Source organism: Bactrocera tryoni, chromosome 3 (assembly GCF_016617805.1).
Source record: "Bactrocera tryoni isolate S06 chromosome 3, CSIRO_BtryS06_freeze2, whole genome shotgun sequence".
Lineage (NCBI taxonomy): Eukaryota > Metazoa > Arthropoda > Insecta > Diptera > Tephritidae > Bactrocera > Bactrocera tryoni.
The window spans coordinates 81,348,686-81,366,404 of NC_052501.1; the positions used below are offsets into that span (position 1 = coordinate 81,348,686).

The 17,719-nt window shown below is 36.2% G+C and overlaps 1 protein-coding gene across 1 annotated transcript in view; it reads left to right on the plus strand.

The window, feature by feature from the left end:
• The window catches only part of LOC120771685 (spondin-1), a 236,230-nt gene that overhangs the window by 197,475 nt on the left and 21,036 nt on the right, over nucleotides 1–17,719 (plus strand). Inside the window, exons 2-3 of the mRNA XM_040099816.1 lie at nucleotides 8,734–9,134; nucleotides 14,829–15,050. Coding sequence (XP_039955750.1) covers nucleotides 8,734–9,134; nucleotides 14,829–15,050 — 623 coding nt within the window. The remainder of the gene's footprint in view (nucleotides 1–8,733; nucleotides 9,135–14,828; nucleotides 15,051–17,719) is intronic.

A 17,719-nucleotide genomic window follows, 5' to 3' on the forward strand; every position in this document is an offset into this window, starting at 1 on the left:
CATACAAAAACTTAATTCCGAACGTTCGGTTAGTATGACACCTACATGCTACAATTGTCCGATCTGAACAATTTCTTTGAAAAATATAGCGATGCTATACAGAATTACTTATGTAAAATTTTGTGAAGATATCTTCTCAACTGAAAAAGTTTTCCAAAGAAGGACTTTATTTTGATGGGTCAGTTTATATGGCAGCCATATGTTATTGTAGTCGGATATAAACAATTTCTACGTAGATTGCATTATTTTCTTAGATAATGATCCATGACAAATTTCGTGAAGATATCTCGTCAAATAAATAAATTTTGATGGGTCACTTCACATGACCACTAATTGCTATAGAGGTCCGATATCAGCGGTTCCGTTCAATTAGCAGGCCCTTGAGAAGAAAAGGACTTACGCAAAGTTTCAAATCCATATCAACAAAATCTCAGGCACTACATCGCAGTCGAAATTGCACTACCTTATATTAATGAGCTAAGTTTAATAGCGGAAGATCTCCCACAGTCTGGACTAACAAAATTCCTCAATAGAAATTTTGAAGTCTGAAGGCAATCTTCTTAAAAATATTTTATATTAAGGCAGTTGAGAATTACAAATGAAATCGAATGAAAAAAATAAAAATCGAACGAAAAGAAATAAAATCGAATTGAATCTAGTTTATCTACTATAATATTGATATTTTTTCTATAATAGAAAATTACATATTTTTTTCATAAATAAATATGTCGCATATATGTATGTGGTATCATATTATGTATACTCTGAAAACATATAAAATATGTAATAATACCAGCGGTTCTGACAAATGAGCAGCTACTTAAGAAAAAAAGGTCATATGGAAAATTTCTGATCCATATATCAAAAACTCAGGTTGTATTTATGAAATTCTGGAGTGGAAATTTATTATAAACCGGTTGAGAATTAAAAATGAAATGGAATGAAAAAGAGAAAAATCTACAGAGAAATAAAATCGAATAAAGGCTAATATATCTACTATAATATTAATATTTTCTTCTATTTAACTTTTTGTTTTAATATTTTATTAAATATTTTCCAAATGAAAAATATATATCAAACTGCAAAATCAAATCACACTTCGCTTTTTAGACACTTCCTTTTATACAACACACATTTCCATCCCATTGACGCTGGTAGAGCATGAAACTTCATCACACTGCATATATATGTACATATATAGTATACATGAAATTAATTTAATCCCCACCTCGCATGCTGTCAACACACATAAGCTGCTCTTGCAAGAACATTCCTGCTCATTGTTGTCACACATTTGTGACGCTTAACTTTTATTAGAGTTGACTTTAACGAGCTAAGAAGCCAAGGATATTCAACATTTACCTCAATAAAATTGTCATGTGACGCATACCGGCTGGAGCTGCCACACACATGTGCAACTATATAGATTTTAATGCCATAACGGCCACTCATGCCCGCTTGTAAAGCAATTTTACACTTTTGGCCACTAAAGCGCATAAAAATATGCCATGAAATATAAAATTATATAGTAAAAGTGAAAAAATCACTTGCAATAGCGGCAATGGCAAGTGACTACTGGCCTGACTACGAGAATGTATAAAGCATTCCCCCAACGGCTAGAGCTTGATAATGCAGACAACTTGCGACTGTTACAAGCAGATGTTGCGCTTCGGGCTTATATGACTGTAGAGAAGAACTTTGCGATGAAGAGTGATCAAAAAGAAGTCGCATATATACAAAGAAGTCCTATATATACATTTAGGTGCGCTTACTTGCAGTTAAAAGCGGATGGTGTGTGTACTTATGCACTCATATACAGACTTTTATTACAGTCTCTTCTTATTTTGTGCTTACTGCAACATGTCACTGGGTCAGTGATGTTTTTGTGTCAATTCTTATTATATATTCTGGAAGTAACTTTAGTTTAAATGAATTCGAAAGTCGAAAGGATATGAGAAAGGTAAGGAATGTCGAGCGAGTGCCAAAGAGGGACATACGTGAGAAGTCAGTTGTTATCGCCGCAACTTAGAAATGAGTTTCAAACGTTCCAAGTGGTTAAAATTTTTTGACAAGCTGGCGTTACATACATAAGTGTAGTTACTGGTAAACTTTATTCTAAAATCGTATAAAATTTTTCAGTATCCAGCAGTTTAAATTTTAAGCAGTTTTTGAGAGAGGTAGGGACCTCAGAAATGCTTTGTAGAAGTAAAACAATTTTGAAATCAAAATTGTATGTTGTTGTTGTTTTTATAGCAGAGGAAAACATTTTCGAAGCAATTTTGAGAAATTGTGCCGAGTTGACAGATCTTTAACGGTTAAATACCTGGGTTTGTACCGGTTACTTATACCCGATTGACGTGGAAACAAGAATTTTATTTTGAAACAAATTTGAAACCAAAAAAATTATGTTTTTGTTATTGTTGTTGTAGCAACAAAGAAACATTTTCGAGCCATTCCGAGAAAGCGTGTTGTGTTTTCAGACCTTTACCGATTAAAAACCCGGGTTTGTTCCCGTTACTTATACCCGATTTACGTGGGAAGAAGAATTTAAAATTTTTGTCCAGTTTCTTCAATTCTTCAATTCAAATTCAATTCTTAAATTTAAGCAAATTTCATTCCTTATCTAATTTTTGGTTTATCTCATTTTAATTTTTCTATGATTTTTAAACCACTAAAAACTGAATTTCTTATTAAAATTTATGTATTTCTTAGAACATATAAAAAACAAAAAAAAAAAATTCTTACTAAAAAATTTTCACTCATTTTGCCGCTTTTACATTTTTTTATTTCTAACCGTAGCAACCGATTCACGTTACCGCGTGTGCTACATGACGTATACGTAACACAAAACAGAGCCATCACAAGCAGACAAATGAAATTTCACAAAGGTCACTACGCGCGTTACTCATACGCTACGGTGTACTCTAGAGTAATTCGCCTGTTGTGGCAGCGCTATTGGCTGTTTCTGCTCACATTCGCTTGTTGCTGTTGTTGCTAGCAATTTCTTCTCGTTATTGCGCTGTGTATATGCTTAGTGGGAAATTTTTCAATTTCAACTTGAGAAAAATTGCAATTCTCCAATGTACTACTGCTGGCGGTGGCGAGTGGCGAACATAGAAACATATTTTTAACTTTTGCTGAAAGTAGCATGTAAGAAAAAAGTTTGCTAGCAACAGCAAAAGAAATGGTTAAAGCGCATTGCTGGAAAAACTAGCATATTTTCGAGCGTGGCTGGCGAGGCAAAGCATGAAAGGTTTATTTGGAAATGGCAGAAATTAAAAAAAAAAACTTAAAAAAATAATAGCGAAATAGTTATGGCAGAACTAAGCATGCCAGGCTGCGTTGCGAAACGAGAGCAGCGGAATTGCGTGCAAAACAAAATGAAAAAAAAAAAAAACAAAATGGAATGAGTATGAAGCTCTTTTTATTTACTTCACTGACGCTTTTGAAACAATTTCATAGTTAAAAGTGTTTGCTTTGCAAAGCAAAAGAGAGTTGCAATTTTGCAAATGACAGCTATGAAGATTTGAAAAGGAAAGTATTTCGACAAAACAAAAAATAAATTGTGTTTAAAAAACTATATTTGTTGGTGGATAAATCGCATAAATGTTTGTATAAAATAGCTGTCAGCATTTGCTTTCATTCTGAGTTGCGTATTGCTTTTCCACTTTAATTTCCATTGATGGTTCGCATTCATTGTGCAAAGCAAACCATTTATGCTGAAACAATGTAGGTTTCGTAATAATTTCGATTAGTTTTCGTCATAGATTTGCAAAAAACTGCTGCCTTTTGTTGCTTTCATCAATTTTTGGTGTTATTTTTTGGTCGTGTTATAAACATTGTGAATCCTTGGAGTGCTCAGCGCAATGAAGTATGACTTTTCAGTTTTTCGTTATTGAAAATATTAAAAGGAAGCGCTAGAACGAAAAACCTTTGACCTCATTACTTCTTTGGTATTATAAAACTTGGCCAGTTACATCTACCCTTAGAGAGGTCATGCCTGTTGTACATCCCAAGTGCAGATAGGTTGCTATATAATACATCCTTCCAATGGCTGCGAGGGCGCTCTTTCTTCGGTTTTCCACCCACGGGTCTCGAGTCGGTAGAATTGCTTTTCAATTGCTTAGAGATCGGAAAGTAGCACCAGTTGGCAAGTGCGCTTGACCACCAGGTACAGATTAATGGTGAAATATATTCTCGTTTCGAGATTAGCATTAAACGACCTTAACTTTTTCAAAGCTGCCAACAGTGATGTAGTTCCGAAAATGAGAAGAATCTTTGGGTGGGGCCTCCAGATACTTGGTTTTGGCCCAAACACTTTCGTTTCTTTTCTAAGAAAAGGCGTTGACGGCTTAATAACAGATCCTAAGTTGTCAATATCATCTGCATACACAAGTAGCAAGGTACTTTGAGAGTAGAGACAGCCACGGCGGTTCAGTTTAGCAGCACGTATCACTAAAACTCCTTCTGGGATCGAACGGTTCGGAGAGGTCCATACCGATATTGACGGAATTGATGGTTTTGCTCAAAGTCATTCAGCATTACCGAATGAGTTTTACAGGGATATCAAATTTAGATAGCGGTTTTGAAATCGAAAATAAGGTGATGGGTGCCAATCTGTTCTTGACCCTGTTAAGGGTCTTCTCCTCGATTCAACGTATTGTGAAAATCCGGTCTATGTTGGATTTGCGAGGTCTAAAGTCACACTGAATAAGTCTAATCAGTATGTTTACAAAAGCCCATTTGAAGAATGGACGAAAACACTCCCGCTCTGAAAGTATTTGACGCAGTAGCCGCCGGCGGAAACAGATGAAGAGGAAGACCTCCTCGCAGTTGGAAAGACCAGGTGGAGAAGGATTTGGACTCGCTTGGAAAGTGGTTTTATCGTCAGCAAAGAAGAAGAAGATGTCGTTAACACAATACTGTCCAAGGATCTTTATGTTTATTATGCAATGTTAGGGATGATAACGTGCACATTAGCATAGAGTGCGAGATCTTCCTTCTTAACGATAGAACAGAGTATGCTCATATTCCAATCACATGGGCAGCGGTACGAAGGAAACGTGAGTCCCGCCTGTTTGAGCTGGATTAAGAGCCGAGTAATAAGAAGTTTTGGCTGCCTGGTGAAAAATAAGAAGAAAAGCTGAAAATGCACTGTTTTCCAAACTGTTGTACTGAACTAATTTCAGTTTGGTGGTATATGTGGCTGAGCAGACTTGTTAGGAGTATAAAAACACTACTTTTCAATTATTGCAGTGAATTTATAAATATACTTAAGCACATATAAATTTCCTAGTATTTATTTCAGCCTTACCTTAGCTACATCCAAGCAGCACACTTATCTAATGAGCGCGCATTGTTCATTTTTATTAGAAAAGTTACACTGATATATACTTACAGACTACTTTTAAACATATACACACCTTTCCATATATTTCTCAGCTTACGATGAAATTTGCTGCCTCTGCTGGCTCGACTTGATTTTCTACTCAATTCTGTGAACGCTGCTATTTTCAACCGCATTAGAAAGTGCGTTGCCGGATTTAGCTTGCACAGCTAGTGCATACAAGTGTCTACACATACATACATATATGTCGGTATGTATGTTTGTGTGAATTAAGGCAAAGGGTTGCGCTCACAGGCTAGCCACGCTGACGTGAAAATCTACGAAAATTGCGTGCACTTGCAAATTATAATGGTGATGAGTGTGATGATAATGAGACAAAGCGAACAAAGTGCAAGCAACCGCAAACGCACACACACACACACACATACGTAAACGTGCTGACTTTCATTTAGAAGCAAGCGCAACTGTAAATCAACATTTAGCTGGCGTGAAAATGGTGGAAATAAGATAGCAAATGTAAAATGCAGTAAATTTGCTGGGTGAGCAGGTGGGCGTGGCTAGGAAAAGGCACTGGTGCGGATTTGCCGCTTTACAGCTTTACGAAAGCCAACGCTGCAGTCGTATACATACATATACATTTCTAATCAGTTACACACATACTTTAACATAAGTATGTGCGTTTGTGTGTCAGTTGCTGCTTAAGCAAACCACGCTGTGCTGCTTGGCTAAAACGCTTTGCCACAAAATTAAGCTAAAGCAGCAGCGAATGCAGTCGTAAATTGCGCTTAAATTACCAAAGGCAACCGCAAGTGTGTGTGCATCTATATATATGTATATATGTATATATAGTATATAGACTGTGAGTGTGTTCCTTTCACTCTGCGCTCGCTTTTGCCAGCGTGTGCGCGCTTCAAAAACGGCAAAATTAATTTCTGATTTAACGCGCTGCAGCAAAAGCGAAACTTTACTTGTGCACGGCGCTTTGATGCGCAGCATTTTTTCTATGCTGAAATATTTAATTTAATTTATTGCGAGCGCATAATCAGCGAAAGCGAAAACGCTGCAGGAATTTTCATTAAAAGCGTGGTGTGGTGTTGTTAAGGGAACGGTCCATGTATTATATTTCACAGGCAAAAGTATTAGAAAATGTTTATAAACTGGGCAAGGAAAGGCATTTTTGTGTAGATATTGTGTCCTTTGAGGTTTTCAAAATTTTTTATGACGTTTGAAAAAACAAAATTATATGAAATAATTCTTTTATCTTGCAAATGAAGCGGAGAAATTAAGAATGAAAAAATAATGGAAATTTTTAATAAATTAAATTAAATTTAAAAATATGTGTATATTTTTAGAATAAATATTTAACTTTGAAAATTGATAAAAAAAAATTAAAAAAATGAAAATTAAAAAAAACACGTGTATGATGATGATAAAAACATTTTTTGTTTGCTGGCATTTTTTTTATTTTTTTTTTTTGTAAATAGTGGAAATTTTTACTTTATTCCAAAAATTAACCAAAGTAGATTTTAAGAAGAAAAATTTTAAAAAAAATATTTCAAAATAAATATTTGGTTAGAAAACTGATAAAAAGTATTTATTTAAAGATTTAAAAATAAACTTAAAAAAAATTATTTAAATATAAATATTTGGTTAGAAAATTAAAAAAAAAAATCAACTTAACAATGTTAAAAACAAAAAATAATGTAAAAAAAATATTTGAAAATAAATATAGGGTTAGAAAATTGATAAAAAAATATTTATTTATTAAAAATAAAAAAAATTTGAAAAGAAAACTTTAAAATAAAATATTAGTAGTATTAAAATTTATTTAAAAAAATGTTTATTTATTAATGTTAAAAAAATTATAAAAAAGAATATTTTGAAATGTATATTTGGTTTGAAAATGGGAAAAATTTATTTATTATATTAAAAAAATAAAAAAAAATTTATAAAATTTTTTTGGTTAGAAAATTTACAAAAATATGTATTTAGTAATATTAAAAAAAATAATAAATAATAAAAAATATTAAAAATAAATGTTTGGTTAATAAGTTGATAAAAAAATATTTCTTTAAAAATACTTATATTTTTTTTAAATTACACATGTTAGTTTAATTTATTATTTTTTAATTAAATAAATTTAATTCTTTTAAAACGAAAAAAAAATTTAATTATAAACAATATTATAAACTATACATTTTTAATCAAAACAGTCATCTAGCATTTTCCACAAATTTTCGAAAATATTTAAATTATTTAATACAACTCTACCAGAGTATTATTTTTTTAATAAAATCTTTGAACTTTTCAAAATAAGGCTTTTTTCTTTTTAATTATGCATTTTTAAGAATATAACAATAATAAATATAAAATGAAAATAAGTTTAAGAATTAAAAATTTAGTAATTATTCTAGATCACTTTATTTTATTTTATCAAAATTGATACAAAAAAAAAAAATAATTAAAAATATTTAATAAAATTATTATATATAAAAAATTCAAAAGAAATCACTTTTTATTTTATTTTTTTTTTTTATTTATCGTCCATTTGTAGGATTACGAAGATAATAAAAAAATAGTTGCAAGAATATTTTTTATTAAAAAAATTTAGAATGATTCCAAATTAATTAATTTTATTTAATTTAAATTCAATAAGTCGAAGTTATTTTTCAGATATATAACGGCGAAGCTGTGGAGTCTAAAGTTGTATGCGAATTTTTGTAAATGAAATATAGATTTTTTCACTTAGCCTTATTTACTGCTATAATTCTCAAAACCTTCACACAGTAAATTGTCATAGTTTAAATACTCAGCAAACATTTATATACTATCTTATCTAGCCTTAACATTCTCTTACTTTTCCATTTAAATTTTCAACGTCTAATTAATTAAACATTCTCCGCCACTTCAAGTTCGTTGAACTGCATTCAATTACGCAGCTGGGTGGCGCTTCCGCCACTCTTCACCAGCCATAGTAGTTGGTAACTGACCTAAATGTCGCACAGAATGACTTGCCCCACCCACAATCCAATTATTTGCATTGTCTTAACCGAGCAAAGCAAACACTGTCGTCGCTTCGGCTTTCTGTGAATAATTTGCGTAATTCTTCACTCTTTCTAATTTGTCGCCATCCTTGGCGATGTTTTGCTTTCGGCGCAATTTCTTCAGCCACCACTTGGCTCTGCTCATTTCTTGGCTACACTCACACTCACGCCCTTTGTAATACATTTTTAATTGTGCGCTTTGACCGAGCGCGCTTGAGCTGGCGGGCGCTTAATTAATTTATTCTTATTCATTCAATATGCGGCATACACTTAAGCTCTCAACACACTCTGTATTTGACCTACAGCTCATTCATTTTGCCTCCCTCTTGCTCTTTCTTGCAGGTCGCACCCACGACGCATCTTATGCGCTCTTCCACATCGGCCAGCAGGCCACGGCGGGCGTCAAACAATTCGCTGAAACTGGCAAAAGTGATTTGCTGGACAGCATTGTGGGCGAGCAGCAACAACAACAGATGCACTATCAACAGTTACAACAGCAACAAAACGCCGCAAACGGAAATTCATTTGCAGGCTTTGTGCCAACGGCGAGCGCAGTGCGGGGTGGCGCTGGCGCTGGCGCTGGTGAACGCAGCGTTTTCGACGAGTTCAACATACCGGCTGTGTTGGTGGGCGACGGCCGGCAGGAGACGAAATTCTTTGTCGACAGCAATCACAGTATGGTGTCGCTAATGACGCGCATTGTGCCATCGCCCGATTGGTTTATCGGCGTCAATTCGTTTCAGGTGAGTGGCATGGCGTAATAGACATGTTTCTAGCAAAACCTCGCCGGCACAGACTATGCGGGCTAGTATAAGTAAGTAATGGCAAATGAGGTAAATTAAATGGCAGCTCGTGAAGTGGTGCGAGTTGTAAAGCATAGCTGACAGCCGGCGGCATTAAAGGGCTTTTTGGTAAATTAAGTATAGTTAATGGACAATGGCAGACAAAGGGGATCTACATAGATTAATGTACTAAGCGAAAATGAAAGTTCTCTTTACAGCTTCCCTTACAAATGTAGAATATTTGCATAGAAAATTTTAATTATGATTTATTGCTTCTTCAAGAGCAAAAGCACAGTGATTCTTTATATCAATATGGAAAGGAACTAGCTAGATGAGAACTCCACCTAAACTGGTTTTCTGGTCATTTGACGGCATAAAAAATATTGCCAAACAGGGGAAGCTGTAGAGATAAGGCAGTTAGACATAACTAAACCATTAACTTTGATATGAAAGCTGAAGGGAAGTTTAGGTCCTGCAATTTGAATAGCCAATATTTCAGTACGGGAAAGCAAGCACTGAAGTTCTTTCGTAGTTATGTAAGCTTCCATGGATGTTGTATATACTACGCTAGTCAGTCCACTAGGGACACATATATCTGTTACCCTCCGAAAGCTTCTCTAAAAAGAGTTTAGTAAATGAGTAGGCGAACAAAGGTGGGACCTTAGGCCTCAGACCGTAAGATCCGCTGAGAGGTTCTCTGGAGTTATTTTGGTAGATGAGTGGGCGAACGGTGGCAAGATCTCACTGAATAGATTAAGCTTATGAAACCTTTAAAATTGATTGAACGGTAAGAATGTTTTTTTTTGCTTGTTGGAGGTTATCCTTACTCTGAAATTACCTTTGACTTTTGAAAATTCTACTTAGTAGAGAATAACAGGTCAGTGGATAAACGGAAACGAAAACCCTGCATATAGATGGAATTTGAGGAATGTCGGAACTCACTTAACTACTTTCAAAAACTTTCTGAATACGGAAGGTGGAGCTCATTGATTTTCTGAAGTGCGGTTGAAACTATGAAAGTCAAAGGAGTCTTGTAGAGCAGTAGGCGAACGAAGAATAGATGTAGTTTATGAAACCTGCAAAGTTAGCTGAGCAGCTGAACGGAAAGGGACTCTTCGGCATGATGGAGTTTATGGAAACTCTAAATTTTCTGAGACTTTCTGAAAAGAATAAAATAGTATATCAGTAGACGAACGGAAAGAAGTACTCTCTGTATAGATTTAATTTAAGGAAGTCTTTAAATCAATTAACTTCTTTTAAAATTGAGATTTATCGGAATATGCAGAGCTAATTGAACTACTGAAGTTCGATTGTAACAATGAATATTGATAAGAGTTATACTATATACTCGTTGGTAGGAAGTCCACTTTTCCTTAGGTGAGAGCCGGAGGTCATATTAACTTTCGAGTAAAGAACGATGCAGCGAGAGTCTAAGTAAGGCCCGTTAAAAGACAATCTATTATTTTTTAGACAGCAGACATTTCTGTCATAAGTGAAAAGTATAATGGCTGCTACGGTTGGGAGTCTTGCTCAACTTCTATGCAAACCGATAGTATTTTTGGTTTTGCTTTAGTGCGAAGTCCATATAATCGAACAGAGTTGCGTAGTTGTCCACTTTTTTAGACCGAAAGTTCGCTTTTAGCCCGATAGAACTTTCTAGAACTTTCGGTGGTCTTAATAAATCCAAACTGGAAAATCGAGCGGAAGGTGGTATCTTTTCTGAAAATCTAGCTACCAAAATCGCTCAACGTCCACCATACTACTGCAATGTCTGCCCAGCGGAAGTCACAGAAATTAAAAAAAGGTTGCAGTTATGACAAAGAGTGTGCTCACTTCAAGGAATATATTAATATATAAAGCTAGCCTGGTGGCTCTGAAATCACTAAAGTCTCTTAGGGTTTCGTCAAAATTAGTGCAAGAATGCCTTCATTTCTTAATGGATCTAACATCCTATTTCAGGATAAACGTGCAATGGGTTTCAAGGCATAATGATATTCCTCGGAAATGGGACGCAGATGAATGTAGGATTATATAAAAAAAGAATCGCTGCTATCAGTCGAGGGTTTCGAAGGTTGCACGAATAAAACTTTTAGTAGTAATGAACTTTATCGGAAGCATGTGAAGATTCAGAGAGGAGCCAATAGAGTGAGAGGACTATAGTCCGGTGGCGGCCTAGGTGCTTGCTAGACAGGCATTCTACCTACTTACCTACCTAAAAAGTCTTTAGCGTCTTAGAGCTTATCTTCCTACTAAGCCTCTCTCGAATTGTCCCCGCAAGCATTCTCATTTCAAAACGCTTATCAAAATCCGTCCGCGTTCGCCATAATTATTTATACAATATGCAGAATTAGCATGCATTATTCATGTGCAGCGAAGCGTTATTGTTGTAAGTCAAAGCATAAACGCACAAGTACACACACACGTTGTGGCAGACGTTTACCTTAGCCGCACGCGCGGCGCACTCAAATTGTCAATTGTCAAACCAATTTATTAGCAGCGACATTAATGCATAGTACACCACAAGCACCGCAAGCGTTGGTGGTCGCCGACACGCTGAGCTGATTATTGATGTGAATGAGCGGTGAATGAGTAGACGACAGAAGATAGACGACAGCCGGCGAAAGCAAGTTGCATGCAACGCTGTTGGCTAAATACGCAGCGACAATGTCATTAAGATTATGCTGAGGTATCTGTGTGTGTGTGTATAACGGTAATAGCGGCTGAGCAGCGCCGTAGAAACAACAGCAACGGCAAGTAGGCAACAAGCTTGCAAGGCAAACCAATCAAATTAAATGCGACGTGACGGCAACGCTGTTGTGTTGGTTGGTGCTGAAGTATGTTGCGGTGCTGTGGGTGCAGGCTACACAAAGCGCTTGTGATAAGAGAGGCCATGTAAATCAGCGTCCAATAACTACACAGCAGGCCTTTGAAGGTTTCAAGTGGTTGGTAAAAGTTTCACTCTGAAAGGTTACGTCATCTTATGGTGAGCTATCATGATACCTCTTACTCGTAGCTGCTAACTCGAACTGACTCGTCAATGACCGCAGAAACTGCACAAACAACTCTACAAGCTGTCACATCAACATTTCGCTCATCAGCTTAGGCATCAACAAGCTGTGGCGCTCACTGTGCACCCGCAACGAACAACCACTGGGCTCACTTCCACTTCTAACTTCATTGGACGCATATTTACTGCCGATTGTTGACTATTTTTGTAAGTGAAGTATACAACAACAACACAAAACAACTGCTACGTTATCTGTACGATGTATCTACAATGACATCAATAGCTTTCAGCTTCAATTGCTTTCGATTTGTATTTGGATTTTGATTTCAATTTGATTGCTTCTGTCTGCGCGTCTACATCAGCGCCCCGCAAATGGTACACAGCACTCGTCGGGCGCTCATCCACAATCCTCTGCTGCGCGGCGCTGCCACTTCACCAATACTCTCCCTACATAAACGCCCCACAATGACCGTTTCGACTTTTTATAAGCGCTCATAAAGCTTCTCTACTACCTACTTTATATCCTACGCACTACTATTTGGCTTCTTTCTTACTCCCCCTCAACTTCTCCCCCACACAATTTCCCGCATTACTTTACTCCACCCACTCGATCTTTTTGCATTTCATATCACTCTCACTAATGCGATTTGCGCCGATTTACATTAATAGCATTGACATTACATATTACATTTTTATGTCTGCATAGCATACACTTAGGCGCATTCAATGTATGTGGTAGCGCTTGAGTCGCGGGCAATGAATATCATTATCGATAGCCTTAAGCTGACAGTAATGCTTTTCCAATTAATGCGACGACCAAGATTGCTGCACAAACATTCGTACTCAAACTCATTTGTAAGCTTGTGGTTGAACATTATATGCGTATTTGCTTTTTATGTGCACGCTGAAAAGTATGCTTTGTCATTAAGGCTTTGACGCGCTGCTGTGTGGGTAGCATTTCGAGGGGAAAAAGTAATTGGATTTTCTATTTGCTTGGTAAATGAAATTTTATTTTTACTTTCTCGCAATGACGTTGGCGGATGACGAATGTCTCATTTTCACTTTCACGATTTGGTTTTGCTTGTGAAATTAAAGAAATTAAAATACGTTTCCGAGAAGTGGAGAATACGTGGCGTATTGGAAAACGATTGCTGAATTGATGGGTGACCTAAGCTGTGATTTCTTGTGAGAATTTTTTCTAACAAAAAAGTAAAGAAATGCGACTAGAAGTTTTTTTTATAGTTGCTTCCCCCGAAAGCCGGAGTGTGGAACTTTAATCCGCTAAACCTAAGCTACTTCCCACTAAAGACTCTTCCAACCATCGATTAAGTATTACTTCGTGGGAGAGACAGAACATTTAAGTCTCCTCTATTGTGCGTACTGAGGGACGCCTAATCTGTTGAAAAATTTCAGTTTTGTCATTATGAATGCTGACGCTTTGATAACAGCTTTCCAATTATCAGTCGACTGACACATGTGTGTCATTTAATTATCGACCGTAAAAGTACCACCGAGTGTGGTTTTTAGTTTTTCCCTTGTATTCGAAAATCTAGGGCAATAAAATAATGCATCTTTAAAGTCTTCTATATACACTGTACACGTAGGACAGCTCGGACTAATGTCATTGTTTAATCTGATAAGGTAGCTTCTAAAGCACCCATGTCCACTAAGTATTTGAATCAGTTAGAAATATAGTTAACCGTGTCGTTTGTCTATCCACGAGAGGACTGCTGGTATAAGTCGGTAAGTCCAGCGCCCTTTGGATTAGGAATGTTACCGCTCCTACCACATTTGTGTGCTCCTCTCCGCAATCTTTGGCGATAGTGTTTTATGTCAATGGGCGGTATACCGGCTAAAACTTCAGCAGCGGTAGTTGATATAGTCCAGAAAGCACTTATTACTAGAATTACAAAAAGCCTATGCACTGCAATTATTTGTTTAGCATTCATTACCTTTTTCCATACTGGTGCTTAATACAGTATTACGGAACTAATTGCTTTCGCATTATGAATTTTGTTTGCTTTACCGGAAGAATGTGCTCTGCCAGTTCTAGACTCACGGAAAAGAAGCACTCGTTGCATTTATTTCTTCAGTCGACTAATTGTTTGGCCACTGCTACCACCATGAGATCGTCCGCACACGCTATTAGTATCACATCTGTTGGCTGCTGCCTTCTTAGCACCCTGTCATACATGAGGTAATATCGAGCCTAAAACTGAGCCTTGGGGTAATCCACTCGAGATAGAGAAGCTCTTGGCGCCTTTATCCGTGTCATAAATCAGCCTAGAAGTATGTAAATTGAAATTGTATGTTATATTGTCATGAACGGTAACAAATGCGCCTAAATGTATGCTTTATTTTTTCTTACAACTCAAATTTTAGAGCTTCTAAGTTAAAGAAATAATTTTTACGAAGTCAAGAAACTATTGTAAGATGGCGTTCAGATTTTATATTGCTATATTGGTGGTTGATTGCTACATTTCATCGGAAAAAAAATAGTAAGGATTTCTGCAAAATATATTTCTGCTAACACAAAATCGTAATGTGGCAACAATGCTTGAGTTTTTATAAACATTTTCAACAGCTTTTCACATTCCTAAAACCATCACAAATAAATAATTTTATTATTTGTATTTAATTACTTACAGCTCTGCGTCGGCGGCTCTTGGATTGATACGGTGACCGTCGAAATGGATCCACTGGACGCGGGCACCGACAATGGCTTCACCTTTACCGCACCCAATTGGCCGACGTCGCCACAAGGTGTCATCTATCGCATCACCTCACGCTATCCAGCACATCCGGCTAGCAGTTTCTTTTATCCGAAGAGCAAGCGCCTACCGCCGATAGCGACATTTCAATTTATTAAGGTAAGCGAGCGTAATTCTGAGCGCGCGTAAAAGTAGGCAATGAAAATTGGCAGTGAAGTGAGTCATATTACTTTTATATATAGAAATGTAAATTATATATATTATATAATACAATATCAATGATAAAATGTGCGCCACTTGCTTCGTTTAGCATGTTGATTATGTTGATTAATTGTGCAACAGCAACAGCTGTCGGCTTGGCAAGCCTGTCAGCGGCGCTCGCCTGCTCATTTGCTCGAGAATTTTTTTCTGGTTTCTGTTTTTGTTTTTGTTGTACGGTCGTCAGCTGCCGCCGCACTTAATTAACAGCAAATCTGTTGCACTTGCCACACGCGGCAATTAACGCCGGCCAATATTAATGTGTGTGGCAAGTCGCAAAGCCTAAACACACACACACACGTGCGCACACATGCACGCGCGTATATTTTAATGTGGCATGAAAAAGCGGCTTAGGCAGAGATAGACGTGCAACTGAAATGGCATAGAATAAAAATGAGCGTACTAATGACCCATTAACCGCATCAGCCACCTTAGCGGCGGACGCATGCGTGTGTGTAAAAAATAAAATAAAATATATATGTATGTTTATGTGTGTGGCCTGTGAGTGGCAAGAAATCACGCAACATTTCCTGCCGCAAAGCCTGAGCGCACATATTTTACTATATCTGTGTTTGTATCCTATATATTATCCTTTATATATGTATGTGTATGTGCACATAACTGCTGACATGTAAATGCCGCTGCCAACACATTCCGCTTGAGCAGAAAAAATATTTAATTACACAAAAATTGCATGTTAAATGTAGGTGCTGTGATTCGACACACACACATACACACCCACTCACACATGCACAATACTTGCATGCTCTTTCGCAACGAGGACATCCGCTTAATTACAGCGCGTGGCACAGCAACAACGTAACGGGGCGTTATAGTGTGAGTGAATTCGTGGCAAACTGTGTGAAATGGGCGTAAATTTCAGATGTATGCGTGCTTTGTTGTTGTTCTAGCAATAAATAATGCACTAAGGGGACATTAAAAAGTAGTTTACCGTTTTATTTTTTCCATGTCGCTTTTATGATTTGTTCTAATGCATTTAACTGCTGATCATAGCTATTAAGCTTTTATGCCTTTGTTGTGCGTCAGCTACTAAAAGCTTTATTGTGGCAAGCGCTGAAATGTAGCTGAGGAAAGTAGTAAAGTGCAAATGTGATTTTATGTTTTGTTAAATCAATAGTTTTGTTGCAATAGTTTTAGAATAATAGTTTAAGAATTTTCCTCAAAAAGCTTTAAAAATTAATTATTTAATTATTTTTTTTACAAAAACTACCATCGTTCCAACCTCCGTTGACTAATTGCAACATTCCGAAGCCTAAACCATAAACAAATATAGATTTTGAAGCAATCCCCTGCCTTCATTAGTAAGTCATTAAGTTTTATAATGATTAATTGTCACAATAAAGGCTAAGATTTGTTTGTGCAATTCATGAATTCCCAAACCAACAGCGCAATCACAAGAAATTCAGTCAAAAATGGCAAACAATTCAGTTGATCGAGGTCGCATGCTTGCTGACCACAGCTTTTGTCAATTGGGAGCAGATTGGGAATACGCATAAAATGTAGATGGCGCTACATGCCACACAGCTCGCGATTCTATGGCCATTTTGAGGGAAAACTTCGGAGAACAATTCATCTCAAGAAATGGACCCGTAAGTTGGCCACCAAGATCATGCGATTTAACGCCTTTAGACTATTTTTTGTGGGGCTACGTCAAGTCTAAGGTCTACAGAAATAAGCCAGCAACTATTCCAGCTTTGGAAGACAACATTTCCGAAGAAATTCGGGCTATTCCGGCCGAAATGCTCGAAAAAAGTTGCCCAAAATTGGACTTTCCGAATGGACCACCTAAGACGCAGCCGCGGTCAACATTTAAATGAAATTATCTTCAAAAAGTAAATGTCATGAACCAATCTAACGTTTCAAATAAAGAACCGATGAGATTTTGCAAATTTTATGCGTTTATTTTTAAAAAAAAGTTATCAAGCTCTTAAAAAATCACCCGATATATTGGTTATTTTATCAGACAGCGAAAAAAATGAGTTTTGGTTATAAAATGGTTATATATTGGTTATTATATCAGACAGCGAAAAAAATGAGTTTTGGTTATAAAATGGTTATATATTGGTTATTATATCAGACAGCGAAAAAAATGAATTTTGGTTATAAACCGGTTATATATTGGTTATTATATTTGACAGGAAAAAAGTGAGTTATGGTTATAAAATAGTTACATATTGGTTATTATATCAGACAACGAAAAAAATGAGTTTTGGTTATAAAATGGTTACATATTGGTTATTATATTTGACAGCGAAATAGTGAGTATTGGATATAAAATGGTTACATATTGGTTATTATATCAGACAGCGAAAAAAATGAGTTTTGGTTATAAACCGGTTATATATTGGTTATTATATCAGACAATATATTATCTGCTAGCGATTTTCGATTTTTTTTGATGATAAGTTGTTTTGAATTTTTGCTAACGATATTTTTTTGTTACCTCACCTTTACCTAACAAAATATTTTTCACTAACTCTCACTTCTAAGTTTTTTCACAGCTGTCAGTTTCAATTTTCAAGCTGAATTTCTTAATATGATGTACTGAA